This window comes from Scyliorhinus torazame, chromosome 6 (genome assembly GCF_047496885.1).
Source record: "Scyliorhinus torazame isolate Kashiwa2021f chromosome 6, sScyTor2.1, whole genome shotgun sequence".
NCBI lineage: Eukaryota > Metazoa > Chordata > Chondrichthyes > Carcharhiniformes > Scyliorhinidae > Scyliorhinus > Scyliorhinus torazame.
The window spans coordinates 174,604,877-174,623,817 of record NC_092712.1 but is presented as its reverse complement, the minus strand read 5'-3'; the positions used below and the strand labels follow the sequence as shown (position 1 = coordinate 174,623,817).

General features: G+C 42.4%; 1 protein-coding gene across 3 annotated transcripts in view; it reads right to left on the bottom strand.

Moving 5' to 3' along the window:
• phf14 (PHD finger protein 14) overlaps positions 1 to 18,941 on the bottom strand; it is a 362,139-nt gene that overhangs the window by 105,214 nt on the left and 237,984 nt on the right. For all 3 annotated transcript variants that reach the window (XM_072509115.1, XM_072509117.1, XM_072509116.1), the window contains exons 15-16: positions 18,307 to 18,363; positions 18,093 to 18,217 (exon numbers count right to left, since the gene is read on the bottom strand). In XM_072509115.1, the coding sequence (XP_072365216.1) occupies positions 18,093 to 18,217; positions 18,307 to 18,363 (182 nt within the window). The remainder of the gene's footprint in view (positions 1 to 18,092; positions 18,218 to 18,306; positions 18,364 to 18,941) is intronic.

The window sequence follows — 18,941 nt, the reverse complement described above, 5'->3', positions numbered from 1 at the left end:
CTGGGCGGAGTCTGCACATTCTCCCCGTGTCAGCGTGGGTTTCCGCCAGGTGCTCCAATTTCCTCCCACAGTCCAAAGATGTGCAGATTAGGTGGATTGACCATGCTAAATTGCCTTTAGTGTTAGCTGGGGTTACTGGGTTACGGGATAGGATGGAAGTGTGGGTTTAGATGAATTTCCAAGGGACGGCGCAGACTTGATGGGCCAAATGACCTCCTTCTGCACTGTAAAATCTACGTGGGAAAATCTGAGGTTGTCCATTTGGCAGGACAAATGAAATGCACATTACCTAAATGGTGAAAGCTTGCAGAGCTCAGAGATGAGGAAGGAGCTGGGTGTCCGAGAGTATGAGCTACAAAAGGTTATTATGTGCAGGTGCAACAAAATTAGCAGAATAGAATGTTATCATTTGTTGTGAGCGGAATTTAATTGAACAGAAGAGTATGGAAGGTATGCTTCAGTTAGACAGGATATTGGCGAGACCATATCTGAGTACTGTGTACACAACTGTACTCAGTATTTAAGGAAAGATGCAAATGCATTGGAAGCAGTAAGGATGACAAGGAGACAGTTATTGTGCTCTGGGTGGGGGCCTTCCATGTCCAACTCTCGTAGTGGTTGGGCACTGACCAAGCTGGCTTAGTCCGAAAGGATACAGCAGCTAAACTAGGCCTGTGGTAGGTGGTGAGGAAACTAACAAGAGGGAAAAATCACTTGACCTCATCCTCACCAATTTACCTGTCGCAGGTGCATCGGTCCATTATAGTGTTGGTAGGAATGGTCACCACGCAATTGTTGTTGAGACAAAGTCCCATCTCCACACTGAAGATACCCGCCAATGTGTTGCGTGGTAATACGACCATCCTAAATGGGATGGATTTCAAAAAGAACCAGCATTCTCGAGGCACCATCGTTAATGGAGAGGAGCTGAGCACATCAGTGTAAAAGACAAGGCTGAAGAATTTGCAGCCACCTTCAGCTAAAAATGTCAGGTGAATGATCCATCTCGGCCTTCTCCTGAGTTTCCCAGCGTCATAGTTGCCAGTCTCCAGTCAATTTGATTTACTCCACATATCAAAGTACAGCTAAACGCACTGGATAATGCAAAGGCTATGGACCTCACAACATTCCGGCAATAATACAGAAGACTCGTGCGCCAGAATCAGCTGGGCCCTAGCCTAGCTATTCCAGCACAGCTCCAACACTGGCATCCACCCAGCAATGAGGAAAATTACTGGATATGCACTGTCCACAAAAAGCAAGATAAATCTAAGCTGGTGAACTACAAATCCATTAATGCACTCTCAATCATCAGCAATGTGATGGAATGTGTCATTGATGGTGCTATTAATAAGCAGCAATTGCTCGCAATAATGTGTTCACTGGCGCTCAGTTTGGGTTCCGCTCGGACCACTCATCTCCTGATCTCATCATAGCCTTGGTTCTAAAAGGGACAAAAGAACTAACTCCAGAGGGGAGGTGCGAGCAACTGCCCTCGATTTCAAGGCCGCTTTTGACTGAGGGTGGTATCAAGGAGCCCGAGCAAAATTGAAGTCAATGGGAATCAGGGGGAAACACTCCATTAATTGGAGTCAATGATAGCAAAAAGGAAAATGTTTGTGGTTGCTGGAGGTCAATCATCCCAATCCTGGGATATCACTGCACAAGTTCCTCAGGGTAGTGTCTGAAGCCTAGCTATCTTCAGCTGTTTCATCAAGGTTACAAATGAAGATGTTTGCTGATGATTGTACAATGTTTAGTGCCATTCGGGATACTGAAGTAGTACATGTGCAGCAAGATCTAGACAATATTCACACTTGCGTTGATAAGTGGTAAGTAATGTTCATGTCACACAAGTGCCAGGCAATGACCATTTCCAATAAGGTAGAATCTAACCCCCCCCCCCTCACATTCAAAGAGATTACCATTACCAACATCATTGAGGAGGGAGGGGGCGTGTTACCATTGATCCGAAACTGAACTAGACAAGTCATATAAATACAGTGGCTACAAGGGCAGGTAAGAGGCTCGGAACCTTGAGGAGAGTAACTCGCTTCCTGACTCCCCAAAGACTGCCCACTATCTACAAGGCACAAGTTAGAAGTGTGATGGAATACTCTCAAATTGCCTGGATGACTGAACTCCAAAAACACTCAAGAAGCCTTCCACTGTATAGGACAAAGCAGCCTGCTTCATTGGCACTCCCTCCACCATCAACACAGTGGCAACAGTTTGTTCCATCTACAAGATGCACTGCAGCAAATCACCAAGGTTCCGTCAACAGCACCTTCTTAAACACGTGACCTCCACCACTTTGAAAGACAAGAGCAGCAGGTACATGGGAAGTCACCACCTGGAGGCTCTCCTTCAAGTTATACAACATCCTGACTAAGAACTATAACTGGCATTCCTTCATTGTCTCAGGGTCAACATCCTGGATCTCTCTTCCTAAGCACACTGTAGGTGTTTCTACAATACATGGACTGCAGAGGCTCAAATAGGTTGTACACCAGAACCTTCCAAAGGGCAATTAGGGATGGGCAATAAATGCTGGCCTAGCCAGTGATGTCCATATGCCAGGAGCAAATTAAAAATATATATTTCTTGTCCCTTTTTTAATTCCTTCAAATTTGTTCCTCTACCTCTTTCCCACTAGTTGGTGGCTTGTAGACAACATGAGCAGTGTAAATACACCTTTTTGTTCCTTAGCAGTAACCAAACAGATTCCATCCTTGACCCCTCTGGGACATCCTCTCTCCCCAACACTACAATGTTCTCCTTAATCAATAGGCCACCCTTCCCCCTTTTCTTCCTTTCCTGAACATCTTGCATCTAGGAATATTTCATACCCAGTCCTGTCCTTCTTTGAACCATGTCTCTACTAAAGTCACAACATTGTATTTCCACATGGCAATCTGTACATTACCAACCTTATTTACCACACACTATGCTGAGCAACTTCTACCGCAATGTCCTGGAATTGAGATGATTGGACTCCAACAAGCACAGCCGTGCTCTTTTGTATGGATATGGCTCCAACCAGTGGAGTTTCCCCCCATCCCGACTCCCATTGACTTCAATTTTACTCAGGCTCCTTAATGTCACATTCAGTTAAATGCTGCCTTGATGTCAAGGACAGCCACTCTCACGTCATCTCTCGGTTCAGTTCTTTTATCCATGCTGAGAACAAGGTTGCATTGAGGTCTGGAGCCAAGTGGTCCTGGCCGAACCCAAACTGTGTAATGCTGAGCAGGGTTTTGCTGTCTAAGTGCGTTTGATAAAACTGTTAACAATATCATCCATTACTTTGTTGATCATTGAGAGTAGACTGATGGGCAATAATGGTCAGATTAAATTTGTCCTGTTTTTTCTGGAGAGGATATACCCGAGTAATTTTCCACATTGTAAATGCCAGTGTTGCAGCATTTTTGTATCATACAGGAGGTAAAAGACTGATGGTCACACTCATCAATGGATGCAGCGCACTTGGTGAAGGTGACTATCAGACAGATTCATCACACTGTCCAAGGATGGATGGATAAATGGAAAGGTGAGGAAGTGCACAGAAATGAAACAATTGGCACTATTGAAATCCAAGTTGTTCGGAGGGGTGATGGATTGAAAACACTTGGCAAAACAGAGTAAGAGACCGATGTGCACCAGAGGATAGAGGTGAATCAACAACTGCACTCATTTTCATGAGTTGGTCTTTGCCTGTTGTCTACACTACATCCAATATTGGGAGACATTACGCCTACTTTTCGTGGGTACTCATGACCATGCCTTTACTTCACAGCAGCAGATTTCTTTCTCCTACTGCTGAGGGAAAATTGCTTCCTTTTTGTTCCTGACTGCAACCACCTGTAACTTACAAGTAGTGTTACATAAACTAGGTGCTAACCTTGCTCTTGTGAATTATGTTAAATGCATGCTAGTTTCTCGTATTCTATTTTTATTTTAACCTTTTACAAAGTTCATCTGGAAATCAGAGAATCTGACCCGTTAGATTTCATTGCGACTTTTGTGCATGCAATTTGTACTAATATCGAGGGCTATATCTTATTATCCTTTTCCTTCTATCAGTCTTTTTACTTTCCATCTAAAAGCATTGCTTCTTTCGATGCTTATAGTTGTCCAATTATCAACATCTTGAACAGACTCCCATTTGTAGTTTGGTCTTTACCTTTGTTATTCTTGTTTTTTGAAATTTATTGCCCTTTTAATTTCTTTAATTCATTTCTTCACTTTGCTTACTATTTAATATTTATTTAAATCTGCTATTTTTTCAGCATCAAGAATGTACATTGTACATGGTGGGGGTGGTGACTGAAAACTTAACATTTTACTTGCATGAGAAACCTCAATTTGAAGTGAGTGCTTATCATGCAAGTGTACAGAAATTTATTGGTAGGCACAAACATTTGCATATAATGAACATATTTTATGCTTACATTTTAAGATGTTAAGTGTACCAAGATATATCCAGTGTGAACTACTTTTACTTAGTTGATGAATGGAAGATTTATTGAATAAACTTCGAAAATTGCACTCAAAATCGCGACTTAAATTTACATTTTTAAAGTAGCTTAACGTGAAAATTTGTCATACCATATGTTGTTTTAAAAATGCATCAGAATTTCATTTTTTCTGCTCATCAAGGTAGAAATTGTTAGTATCTTGGAGTGGAATTACTTTTTTCAATTTTGTCAGAATTCTGGGGGTGGGGGTTAGAACTAGCCATATTAATACTGTGGTTGGAAGAGCAAGTCAGCTGGGAATTATGTGGTGGGAAATTCACCTCCAGACTCCCTGCCTGTCCACCATCAATAAGGTACAAGTCAAGAGTGTGATGTGATGAGTGCAGCTCCAACAATATTCAAGAAGCTTGACACCATCCAGGACAAAGCAGCCCGCTTGATTTACACCCCATCCACGAACTTAAAATTCAGGCCCTCGACCACAGGCACATAGTGGCAACAATGTGTGCCGTTTACTGTAACAACTCACCAAGGCTCCTTCAATAGCACCTTTCAAGCTCGTAACCTCCATCACCTCGAACAAGGCAACAAACGCATGGGAACACCACCAGCTGCAAATTCTCCTCCAAGCCACAGCATCTTTATTTGGAGTTTTATCATTGTTCCTTCACTGTTGCTGGGTTGAAACCCTATTACTCCCTTTCTAACAGGACTTTGGGTGTAGCTGCATCACAAGGACTTCCGCATTTCAAGGCGGCGACTCGCCAACACCTTCTCAAGGTCAATTAGGGAAGGACAAAAGTGCTAGCCTAGTTAGTGACACCCACACTCTGCGAAAGAATAAATAACAAAAACATTCTCTGCAAGGAATCTGAACGAGGCGAGATGCTGGAAATTGAAATAAAAACAGAAAATGTTAGACAGAGTCAACAGTTCAGGCAGAATTGGCAGATAGAGGAAATGGAGATAATGTTTCAGGTCGATTTGGCAGGTAGTTGGGGCAGCACGGTAGCACAGTGGTTAGCACAGTTGCTTCACAGCTCCAGGGTCCCCGGTTTGATTCCCGGCTTGGATCACTGTCTGTGTAGAGTCTGCACGTTCTCCCAGTGTCTGCGTGGGTTTCCTCCGGGTGCTCCGATTTTCTCCCACAGTCCAAAGATGAGCAGGTTAGGTGGCTTGGCCATGCTAAATTGCCCTTAGTGTCCAATAAAGGTTAAGTGGGGTTAGTGGGTTATGGGGATAAGTTGGAAGTGTGGGCTTGGATGGGGTGCTCTTTCCAAGGGCTGGTGCAGACTCGATGGGCTGAATGGCTTCCTTCTGCACTGTAAATTCCATGAAGAGGTTTCGCTCTATTAACTTATTCCAGTTCTGAGAGAAAGATAAGATGTAACGGATGTTAAGCGAGAGGAATAATGTGACAATAGAAAGGTTTGCAAAAGGCGAACGGTGTTGGTAATGGGACTGTAACAAGACAAAACAGTAGGTTGTGAGGAGATGCAAATAGGAAATACAGAATCATCACCAACAGTTCAGGCAGCTGGTCAATGTAGCTCAAGGCTCCTTGATTGAAAAAAGTTTGCAGACTGTCTCTTGGAACACACAACCTTTTGCTCTGGAGTCAGACATACTAGGATCTGTCCTCCGCTACATCCTGATTAGATGAGCAGAGGGCTCGAGCAGTTATATGGAAGTCATAAAGCAGGAACCCTACTAATCTCTCTTTGCACGCTTGCATTGCTGCTCCCTCCTCTGCCGCTGCACCAATGTCTTTGCCAATGTCTGTCACCCAGATAACCCAGACAGCTTAAGTCAATGTTGAGATAGTGCAGTCTGAACCATCAATGTCCACTAATTCATGTCATCAGAACTGCCCTATTCAGATTCTCTGCAGCTATCTGTCTTACTTGGTGTCGTCCTTGGGGCTTGCACTTCATAGAAGCACAAGGCTAATCAAAAGCACTTATAGATAGCCACAAAGGGTAAGCACCAGGGTTATAATTTAATATTTGTAAGCAGAGTTGGTTGCATAAGGTTTCTCTTGTTTGTTTTTGGTGAAGCTAAGAGTAATAATGATAATTGGGTAGTGGTGAAATTGGTGAACGCACATAATGAGCAGTCTGATGCATCGTAAATCATGGAAGGTACATACTGTGATTTGATTTTTGATTTATTAATTGTCACATGTACCGCAGTATAGTGAAAAGTATTTTTCTGCGGCCAAGAAAACGTACACAGTAGACAAAAAGAAAAACATCCCTCTGGTGTCTGATGGCAGAGACCATCTCTAAAAAGTGCTCTTCAATTAAATGGTGACAAATATCCATGCCAGTGCAGCAGTCTATTGAGAACCCTCTGGTGCTCCCATTGGTCTCATTCCTGTTCCCCCTTCTTTGATAGCTCCTCAGTTTGTCCCTCTCCTGGTGGTAGCAGTTCTCCTCACACATTAGCCAGATTACGGAGCGCGAGGTAAATTACAAGCTGTGACATCTTTTCAAGGCAGCTTCTGACCAGTTAAGTCATCTAAATGTCTGCTTTAGGATCCCAATGGTATGCTCAATGATTCTCCTGGTGGTGGAGTGGCTCTCATTGTACAAGTGCTCAGCTGCTGTATGAGGTTACTCAGTCACAATACAAGGTGTCAAAGAGTATCCCATCACCTTATTGCCAACTATGGACATTGTGACCAGTGGGACGAATGGGCTGTCTCTTTCAATATTGTGGAAGCTCCCTGGATAGCAGGGAGCAGAGATGGCACTGCTATGATTACAAACAAGCTGTACATAGAGGGAATTAAATTCCTTCCTACTCTTGAACACCTGACATTAGACAAGTGGCCCACATGACCACGTGTGCAGTCAATGGTTTCCACAATCCTTGAGCTCTCTGCCTCTGGTCTTCTTTAAGTCAGTGTCTATATGCGCAATCTTCTTGGAGATCCTATCCACATTTTCAAAAAATAAATTTAGAGTACCCAATTCATTTATTCCAATTAAGGGGCAATTTAGCGTGGCCAATCCACCTAACCTGCCCATCTTTGGGTTGTGGGGGCGAAACCCACGCAAACACAGGGAGAATGTGCAAACTCCACACGGTCAGTGACCCAGAGCCGGGTACGAACCTGGGACCTGGGCGCCGAGAGACAGCAGTGCTAACCACTGCGCCGCCGTGCTGCCCTCCAGATCCTCTCCACTTTGAGCCGGCTGTTTGCGGTGTCGATGGTAGCCAAGATGTGGAGATGCCGGCGTTGGACACGGGTGAGCACAGTAAGAAGTCTTACAACACCAGGTTAAAGTCCAACAGGTTTTTGAATCACTAACTTTTGGGGCACAACTCCTCTTCAGGTGAATCTCCACAGCTGGCCTTCTTTGACAACAGAGAAGAATATATAGCCATTCCTCAGAAGAAATGGAGCAGTTGCAGCCTCCTTTAACAGAAGTTCCAGTTGCATCAAAATTAAGCGCTACTCTGATCTTGATCATCTCACGCAACGCTGTCCTGGCTGTGGTGCAACATCTGAGTTTCTGTTCGACAAGACTTTAGAGCTCAGTAATGATCTCTTTGTTAAGTCATGTAAATGCAAGAACAATGCTCTCTGAAGACCCTTAGTGGACTGTGCCTCCTATCCACTCTTCTACAGCAGCTGGTGCTGCTTGGTATACCTCATCTTTTCCTCCCACTGGCAAGCCTGCAGCAAATTTCTCATGATCAAACATTCCCTTTCTCATGGTAACACCTATAAGGTGACCATTAAGGTACAGTAACACAGCATTTACTCTTCTTGGGTGGAGTCCTGAGAAAATGTCAATGAAAAATATTCATAGAATTTTTAAAAATGTATTTAAGGGATGTGGCCTTCATTAGCTAGGCAGCATTCATAGCCCATCCTTAATTGCCCTTGACAAGGTGGTGATGAGTTGCCTTCTTGAATTACTACAATCCATGTGGTGTAGATACACCAACAGTGCTGTTACAGAGGGAGTTCTAGAATTTTGATCCAGAGACAGTGAAGGATCGGCAATATTTTTCCGAGTCAGGACGATGAATGGCTTGGAGGGAAACTTCCAGGTGGTGGGTATTTCCATGTTTCTGTTGCCCTTGTCCTTCCAGATGATAGTGGTTATGGTGTTGATGAAATCTTGACAAAGTGTCCCACAAAGTGTTTGATGTGCCTAAAAAGTCCTCTTCAAACTGTGTAGTCATCCGCTCTCTAGCAGCAAGTGAACAGTGCAAGCTAAGCATTACTTTAAGTAGCACTCAAATTCCTCAGCTTACTGCTGGTCATTGTTAGAAGTTATTAAATCATGCATTATCCACCAAAATGTTTTGTAATGTCTTTAATGTCTGCAAGCAGACAATTTCCTTGCCAAACATCCCCTTACCAATTCCCTGGGCAGCCATTCCTATCAGGCAGTTCAACTCCTTTACTAAGCTGATGCCTTGCACTAAATTGGGGATAAATTGATAATGCAGTTTAAGTTCCAATTCTGACAACCTCAAAGGCTTTTTAGCAACTTAAGTATACAGCATAAGTCACCTCCACTATAAAACACATTCTATTATTTTTCTCAATTACTATATCACTTAAATTTATTTATTTTCAACCTATTACTTTGTTGCTTTCTCTCTATACTCATTTGTGATAAGCTACATTGCTATATTGCAGTCTGAGCAGGAAGTCAGATGTCATCATCTTTGACTGATGCACAATTTTACAGCAAGAACGAATCTCAAAAAGCTACAAATTCATTCCAAACACAGTCACATTGCTAGCAGACAGACTTTGGATTGGATCAAATACTGAAATCATTAGCATAACTAGCAAGTGGTTAATTTTGAAGGTGGCTGCTCGGATCAGTATTGGGATTATTGCTCACCTTCGATCAATATTCTGGATTAAAGTGTTGAAGAAAGAGTCCACAAGTTTGTGGTTGTCACGGTTATACATGTGGTTGTAAGAACACATGTTCACCATGCAGTTATGTGTTCGAAGTTACTAAGTGATGGCATAAAATGAATGACAGTGGAATTTGAAGATAATGATGTGTGTCACTTGTTTTTCCAGAAGTACATAAGGTAATTGTAAGCATTTGTTATTTGAAAGAAAGAAAATAAGGTACATGCGTTTTGCTTTTGCACCTGCCACGACCTCAGGTTGACACCAAGTGCTTTACAGCCAATTAAGTATTTTGAAATGAATTAAAAAGTAGTGAAATATTGAGATCAGCTTGTGCACAGCACAGTCCCACAACAGTAATGTGATGAATGATTGGCTAATTTATTTTAGTGATGGCAACTGAGAGTTTGATATTGACCAGAATACCAAAAGCACACAAGTATCAACCAAGGTCCACTAAAAGACTTGTTTCTTGGGGTTCGGTTTGCGGGATTGAAGGAGCTGGGAGCGAAGTATGGGCTGGAGCAGGGGGAAATATTTAGACACATGCAGGTTCGAGACTTTGCCAGAAAGGAGATAGAGCTTCCCAGTGGAGCAGGCTTCCACACTGCTGGAGGAGGTGCTGATGACAGGGGCACTGGAGAAGGGGGTAGTAACCGGCGGTTTATGGGGCTATTTTGGAGGAGGAGAAGGCGCCGCTGGAAGGGATCAAGGCAAAGTGGGAGGAAGAGTTCGGAGAGGGTATGCAGGAGGGGTTCTGGTGTGAGGTGTTCCGAAGGGCGAATGCCTCCACCTCGTGTGCGAGTTTGGGGCTGATACAGCTGAAGGTGGTGTACAGAGCACACATTACAAGGGCGAGGATGAGCCGGCTCTTTGTGGGGGGTAGAAGATATGTGTGAACGTTGTTGGGGGGTGGGGGGCACAAACCACGTTCATATGTTTTGGTCCTGTCCACAGCTGGAGGATTACTGGAAGGAGGTTTTTAGGGTAATCTCTAAAGTGGTGCATGTGAAAGTGGACCCGGGCTCTTGGGAGGCCATATTCGGGGTGTCAGACCAGCCGGGGTGGAAACGGGCACGGAGGCAGATGTTGTAGCCTTCACCTCGTTGCTCGCCCGAAGGCGGATCCTGTTAGGGTGGAGATCAACCTCTCCACTCTGTGCCCTCGCATGGCGGGGGGGGGGGGGGGGCTGCTAGAATTCTTGAAAAGGTTAAATTTGAACTGAGGGGAAGGGTGGGGGGGTTCTACAATTCATGGGCATTATTCATTATGCACTTTCGAGAATTGGATTACATCGAACATTAGGGGTGGGGGGGGGGAAGAGGGACTGTATGCGTTAATGGTGACTCTGGGTGATTCCTGATTCCTTTTTGTCATTTGTTTATGTTAACATGCGGGCTAACGTTTGGGGTTTGGTGGGAGGATGGGATCGTTGTTATTAATATGGGGATTGACATTATATTCATTAATGGTTATTGGTGGGTGTAAATTTGGGAGAAAATGTGAAAAAGGAGTAGAATAAAAATATTTTCAAAAAAAAGTATCAACCAAGGTCCTGTGCTCAAATCTCTGGAGTGGATTTGATACAATTAATCTTTAGGTTCAGAAATGAGAGTGCACCTGATGCAGAAAGTATGGATTCAACTTCCAATCCAGGGGTTTCTTGAAGTTGAACCGTTCTAAACTAAATTAGAATTTTTTGTTTAGACGGACTAGATATCCCATTTTTAATTTGCAATTCAGTAAATGTTCTAAATTAATGGTGAAGCTTTGCTCTAATAGTGGTTATTTTATGGTGGGCATTACCGCAATTGTAATTATCCTATGGCGGAGAGTAAACATTTAAGTAACTTGCACAAGATTCTTATATAATTGTAAATTATAAATTTAAATAATTTAAGATTTTAAATAATGAGCTACTGTATATTTCTACACCATATAGACTATGCTGCAGCATGTCTGAATATATTATCCAACTCTTTATTTACTTAGAAATGATAGAAAATGAACTGTAATCTGAACAGTACTAGTTCAATGAACTTTATAATACAGCGATCCATTGTTGTGAAAATCTAGTTTGTAATTCTTATGTTTTCAAATGTAATTTTTGGTTTTAGGAATTAAAGATTTAACTGTAGATAAATGGGGGCATATTTTGAGAAACTGATGGGCAGACCTAAAATGAATTCAGTTCAAACAAGCCTGGAGTCAATTAGTTAAAAATGACCTAGTTTATCTTCAAAGTCAGAGTTCGAAGTGTAAACACTAATCACTGGATGACCCATTTCTGGACCTCTTGGTAGAGAAAGGATGTTTATTGTCATCTCCATAGAGTAAGCTAAAATTTAGCAATTCTGGGAAAGTGGATCATACTCCATTAGAGAAATAAATTATTTATATGGGTTACATGCTCAAAGAATTGTGTTGAAGGTAAATGATTGGTTTGCATTTCTGTTTGAGCTGATTTCGAAGCATCACATGTCATCATACTGATGCTGTGGGGGTAGGATATTCTTTTCTTTATGTTAAGTGGGTCACAGTTGCAGTTTTGCTTCGGTGTAGATTTCATCTCACTGTATTGAGAGTGCCAATTGAGATGAGTATTAGTCAGGCCTCCACTTTATTGTTCCCTGTGAGGAATGTGGGTCGTGTTAAGCTCAGTTTGAATTTTGTGATGGAAATAGCAGCAGAAAGATTTGCCTAGTTTTCATCAAGAGGAGGAAATTAACAGTGGTCCTCACAGAGCCTTGGGGCAGAAAGCAGTCAGCAGAGTTCCCTGGAAGTTTTGAGATGGCAGTTGGATATTTGCCAGCAACATGAACAAGGAGCAGCGGTATCCACAATTCTGAGGTATCAATATTGACCAGCAAAGGATCTGAACTAGCTTTGTGAATACAGTGGCTACAAAAGGCCAGGGATCCTATGGCAAGTAGCTCACCTCCTGACTCCTTAATGTCTGTCCACAATCTAAAGGCACAAGTCAGAAATGTGACGGAATACTCGCCACCTGCCTGGATGAATGCAGCTCCAACAACATTCATGAAGCTTAACAAAATCCAGGACACCTGGAATACCGTGCACAGTTTTCGTCCCCTTAACTAAGGAAAGATATATTGGCATTGGAGATCAGTCCAGAGAAGGTTCACGAGGTTGATCTCGGGGATGGAGGAATTTTCTTATGAAAAGAGGTTGGGTCTATGCTCATTGGAGTTTAGAAGAATGAGAGGGGACCGAATCGCGAAATCTAAGATTCTCAGGGGGCTTGACAGGGTAGATGCTGAGAGGTTGTTTCCTCTGGTGTGAGAGTCTAGGGCCAGAGGGCGTAATCTCAGAGTAAATGATCACCCATTTAAGACATATGTAAGTTGTAGCAAACTCATCAAAGGACCAAAATGAACTGGACATGTTGGAAAAGGGACATTCCATTTTAAGTGGACAGATTGCTGTACAAACCATGTCTGCAGGCAGACAACTGAATCAAGACAAACAGACCATGAGTCATGAATCGGCCCAACTCATTCAGAGACCAGGGGCAGTCGAAATGCAAATCACTTGCTGCCCGGGCCAGGTGGACTCACAATACCTTAATGGGATAACAATTAACGTTGTCTCCAGCGACCATTGTCAAGAGACCAGCAGAAACCAGAGACATTGCAAGCTTTTGTAAGGGCACTGATTAAAATCAAATTACATTATGACACCTTTTGATTGGGGAACTTAATCACTTCCATCCTGTCAACAATCAAAAAGGCTTCCTTTGTCCTGGAACTCACCTGTGGGAGGGTCAATATTTGACCCGTTCAGGGTTCTGCCCTTAAAATGTCAAGTTTGAGGAACTGCTGGAAGAACTCTACTCTTGCCTTGCTGCAAGAACCGGAGGAGCAATAGCCGCAAGGACCGGCTAGCTTGGAAGAAGATCTAAAGAAATTTGTGCCAACGTTTTTTTAACTATCCTGTCCCTGGAGCGGTGAGTATATTCCTCCAGCTCACAGAAAACTCCCAATTAGTATAGCTTGTTGAGGTTTGGGATGGGTGAGTGAATATATCTGTGTATCTGTGTTTGCGTCGCTAAAGTAAATCTGTGTAAGCTGTAAGAATTTCCGATGTGCCGTTTAGTCTCTTGGTTTACACTAAGTATTTCATAATCCGTGTGTGTGTGTGTGGGGGTTAATCAGAGTTGCAGAAGACTTAATTTTTCTTGAATAAATCAATTATTTTAAAACTACCATTATTGTGGTTTCACCTTCCTTTCACTGTCCGCTCTGGTCAAGTCACAATAATTGCCAAGACATAATCCCGTAGTCAAGGACCAGAAAAGGGAATCTGAGCGCTTCAAACTCGCTCACTGAAGAGAGGCTACTGGTTAGGGATAAACAGTGGTCCCTCTTTCTATCTCCCTCTTGTGAAGTTGCACTAGTGGGGCGCTTCCGGGTGACATTTCACCATCACATGAGAGAGACTCACTTAGGCGTAGGTGGCAGTTAACTGGTGTGGCATAAGGACAACCTCACTGGTTAGGTATAAACAGTGAGACTTGTCCCCTCTCTCTTGCGAAGCTGTCCCAGTGCGACACTTCCGGGTTGTGGTTTCAACACCTGCAGGAGAGAGACACCCACAGTTATCTGTGACACCCAATACCAGCCTGTTGTGGAGTAAAGGAAACCCTTTTCGTTACACATAGATAAGGGGGAATTTCTTCTCGCAGAGGACAGTCAATCTGTGGAATTCTCTACCGTGGAGGCAAGGCAATTAAGTATGTTCAAGGCTGATATAGGCAAATTTTTAATCAGTAAGGGAATCAAGAGTTATAGAGATAAGGTGGGAAAGTGGAGTTGAGGATTATCATTTCAGATGAGTAATGATCTGATTGAATGGCAGGGCAGACTCGATGGGTCAAGTGGCCTACTTCTGTTCCTATGTCTTGGTTATGGACACAGCAACCTGCTTGATTGGCACCCTATCCATAAACATTCCTACCTCCACCATTGATGGACAGTGGTGGCAGCGTGTAGAAAGTACAAGGCCCCCAGGAGCTCACTAAGGCTCCTTATATAACACCCTGAAAAACCACAACGGTAACATACTATCCAGAAGGACAAAGACAGCCAAGCCACTCACTATCCTGACTTGCAAATAGGCTTCCGTTCTCCAACTGTCTCTGGGTCAAAATCCTGGAATTCTCTCCCAAACAGCACCGTAGGTGTCCTAGACCCCACGCACAGCAGCTGTTCATGAAGACAGCTCACAACTACCTTCTCAAAGGCAATAAATGCTGGCCCAGCCAGCGACACCCACATCCCATGAATGAATAAAAAACGTTGCAGGCCCACTTAGCCAGAAAACTAATTTTTAAAATTTCATTTACAGGACGTGAGCGTTGATGGTAAGGCCAATATTTATTGCCCAGACCTAGTTGCCCTTCAGAAGGTGGTGCTGAGCTGCCTTCTTGAACCGATCCAGTCCCTGCGGTATAGGTACACCCATAGTGCTCTTAAGAGAGGGAATACCAGGATTTTGAACCAGCGACAGTGAAGGAACGGTGATATATTTCCAATTCAGAATAGTGAGTGACCTGGAAGGGAACCTCCAGGTGGTGTTGTCCTTCTAGATGGTAGTGGTCATGAGTTTGGTAGGTACTACCTAAGGATTCTGGGTGAATTCCTGCAGTGCATCTTGTAGATGGTGCACACGGCTTCTACTGTTCATCGGTGTGGGAGGGGTTGATGTTTGTGGAAGGGATAGTAATCAAGCAGGCTGCTTTGTCCTGGTGTTGTTGAGCTTCTGGAGTGCTGTTGGAGCTACACTCATCCAGGCAAGTGGAGAGTATTCCATTACACACCTGACTTGTGCATTGCAGATGGTGGAAATGGATTGCTTCAACAACTGAGTTAGGAATGGCGCTGAACATTCGGCAGTCTTCTTATGCTAGAAGGAAGGTCTTTGATGAAACTGCTGAAGATGGTTGGGCCTAGGACACTCTCCTGAGGAACTCCCGCAGCGATGCCTTGGAGCTGAGATGATTGACCTTCAACCACCACAACCATCTTCCTTTGTGCCAACTATGACTCCAACCAGTAGAACATTTTCACCATGATTCCTATTGATTCCAGTTTTGCTAGAGCGCTTTGATCCAATACTCGGTAAAATGCTGCCTCAATGTCAAGGGCAGTGACTCTCACCTCACCTCTGGCATTCTGCTCTTTCGTGCATGTTTGAACCAAGGCAGTAATGGAAGGATCTCCAAGAAATATTATTCTGTAGAATAGCTGGAGCATGGAGGAGAATTAAAGTGACTTCTAGAGGGCTATGAATGAACCTGCAGGTGGTGTTGTTCTACTAGATAGTAGTGGTCATGGTTTGGAAGATCCTACCTAAGGAACGTTGATGAACAGATTCCTGTTTAAAATGGGAATTCTTTGTTTTTTTGGGGGGGTAAGGGAAGGTTAAAAATCAGAACTGAGTTTATAGCCTAAGTAATTATAAACAATAGTCTTAAGTTAATAGTGCTTGCTTTGTTTAATTCTTACATACATTAATGTTTGTTTTTGTTTAAAAACGTGAAATCTTTTGGTGTAGTTCTGTCAGTTAATTATGGTGGTGGTGCTCGAAATCCTCTTTAAATGTTAAGGGTCCTTAATAGAATCATATTACGTCACTTAAATAGCCAAAAGAAAAATCATAATTATTGATACATGTTTGACCTCAATTTGATATCCATATTTGAATTATGGTTTTGTGGGCAAAAACAGCCCTTTAGCACACTTATCATGCGCAGGTCTAGACAGTGAAAGGGCCTACAAGCTTTCTGCAGTCCTCACCCATGCTCCATGTTGTCGCTTCTGAGTGAGGTTCACAGAGTAGCAATCAGGAGGGGAACTGTTATTTTTGGCATTTTGCACAAATTAACGGATGCTTAATTATTTTGTGCAACGTTAGTACTGATGCACAGATTTGTTTCACATCATCAGAATTGGGGGCAGTACAGTGCGCAGTGGTTAGCATTGTTGTTTCACAGCGCCGAGGACCCAGGTTCGATCCCGGCCTCAGGTCACTGTCCATGTGGAGTTTGCACATTCGCCCCGTTTGCATGGGCCTCACACCCACAATCCAAAGATATGCAGGTTAGGTGAATTGGCCATGCTAAATTGCCCCCTAAATGGAAAAAAAAACATTGGGTCTCTAAATTTCTAAACAAAAAAAACATCAAAATTAATCTTTGTATCTGTCTTACTGAAGGACAATATTCTATCTGGACTAAAGATTAGGTGAGACTTTTGTATTCTATAACAAAGCCTTTGAATGTACATTGATCCCAGCCATAATTTTTACAATAACAGATCAAAGAAAAATAAAAGCAACACAGCAAAATATACATTACTTTGACTTTATCATTTCAAAACGTTTAGATAAATTACCCACAATTTCACGCAAGTTAAGAATTTAATATTGTGAAACATTTTATGGAATTTTGCTTAATAATAATCTTTATTATTGTCATAAGTAGGCTTACATTAACGTCGCAATGAAGTTACTGTGAAAATCTCCTAGTCGTCACACTCTGGCGCCTGTTTAGGTACACAGAGGGAGAATTCAGAATGTCCAATTCACCTAACAGCACGTCTTTCAAGACTTGTGGGAGGAAACCACAGCACCCAGAAGAAACCCATGTAGACACAGGGAGAACGTGCAGACTCCGCAGATAGTGATCCAAGCGGGAATCAAACCTGGGACCCTGGCGCTGTGAAGCAACAATGCTAACCACTGTGCTACCATGCCGTCCATAAAACTCATGGTATAGAATGTTTAATTTCCCCTTCCATCCCCACCGATTCGTCCCCGGGTGCATTATACAGGTACTAATAGTCCTCGTCATTTTTCTTAAAATGGCAATTGTCCCTAATTGAGAAAGAGAGTGAATGTTGTCAGATTATTTGACTGGAAGGGAACCCGAAATCCAGCTCAATCCAGTTTTCAGCTGATGTCACACACAAACAGTTGTCAGCAGGATTCACTGAACACTGATACAACAAATATTTTTTTCTTTCTACCCGAGTGAAAGGGAGGCCAACTGTCCTGGCTGAGATCTTTAAATAAATTGACACAGGCCAGGTATCGAACCTGGAATATTCTGATTTATAACACTTCGTGCTACACCAGTTGTTGTCTTCATCTACCAATTTATCAGGGAAGCTCGAATGAGTACTCTTAACATAGACAACAGTGTTTCAAAACATGTTTTGAATCTTTTTGTTTGGTTTCACTCATTAAACTCATCTGCAACTTTCCACAGGGAAAATGGCAAGCAGGCATGTTATGCCCTGAATTACAGATCAGTGAGACTAGATGTCAGAAACAAACTAACCCATTGATTATTTGCTACTGTGAATGAGCTTTACTTAATGCAGAACTCTTAAGTACTCCAATTGGATTACTGTTTGTTTATCTTTGTGACCTGTTGTTATACTACAACTGACAAGGAAGAATTAATCCTCCTGTAGGAGCAAAAAAGGCTCATCTTGCTTAATTACATCAAATCCATAGTGTAAATGTGTGTGGCAGTTCAATAAACAGAATCAATCTACTTTTACAAAATAATGTTTCTGCACAGAATCAGATTTTAAGAGGTTGCTGCATAACAATTTACTTTGTTTATGACTATAATTAAGTACTAATGAAGCCAGAACTTTAAGCAGCAGTTGCAAAGCTCATAAAACAGCTACCTGACTAAATTTTCATTGTCTCCAGGACTTTTACATGTAGCACATTCTGTTCTCAAATCTTCTGATTTTGGTCTTTTTTGCAATGAGGTCTGCCGTCGCCGCCTTGCTCTAGGAGGAATCGGTTCCTAGGAAACAATTACGAAAATAACATTCCAAATGTAATATACATAATATTTTAGGTAAAAATAATCTGTTTTCCATGGCAAACACAAACCTCAGCTTTTTCTCCATCAGAACTGGTTCCCCTTTTTCTTTTCTGTCCTCTACTCCGCTGTGAAAGAAAACAGATATGTCCTTATAAATTAGCTAAATATAGTTTTCAGTAATTTTTTGTGAGACTTGAATGGTTTCAAAATTAAATGCTGTTGGCTGCAACACCACTAATTACTGGAGTGTAATGCCTTGTGTATAAATCAGCTTAAACACATAAACATCATATTTCTAAGAAAATTGATCGGGTCCTACCAACCTACTGTCCCCCTTGAGCACAAATATTATTTCAGGCTGCCAATCATTTAATACAATCCCAAACAATTACTAAATTGCAAAGGTCAACAGAAAAGCAATATGCATGAAGTATGTGGTGTGAGAAATTCTTCTATTTGGTCCATTGATAACAGCTCCAGATCTACTGAGATACTAGCTTCCAATAACGCTCAACTTTCACAGGAAAAGGGCCTCTTGGATGTTTCCTTTGTACTTTAAAATCGAATAGAGAGCCTGCTGAGCAGTATAGGATTCTCTTTCCCAATAATTAATTATGTAATGTAAAAATCATTAAAACAGCAGTTGAAAATTTATCTGTTCTCAACAGCTGTTCCCAATGATAGAACATTTCGATCTCTTTTC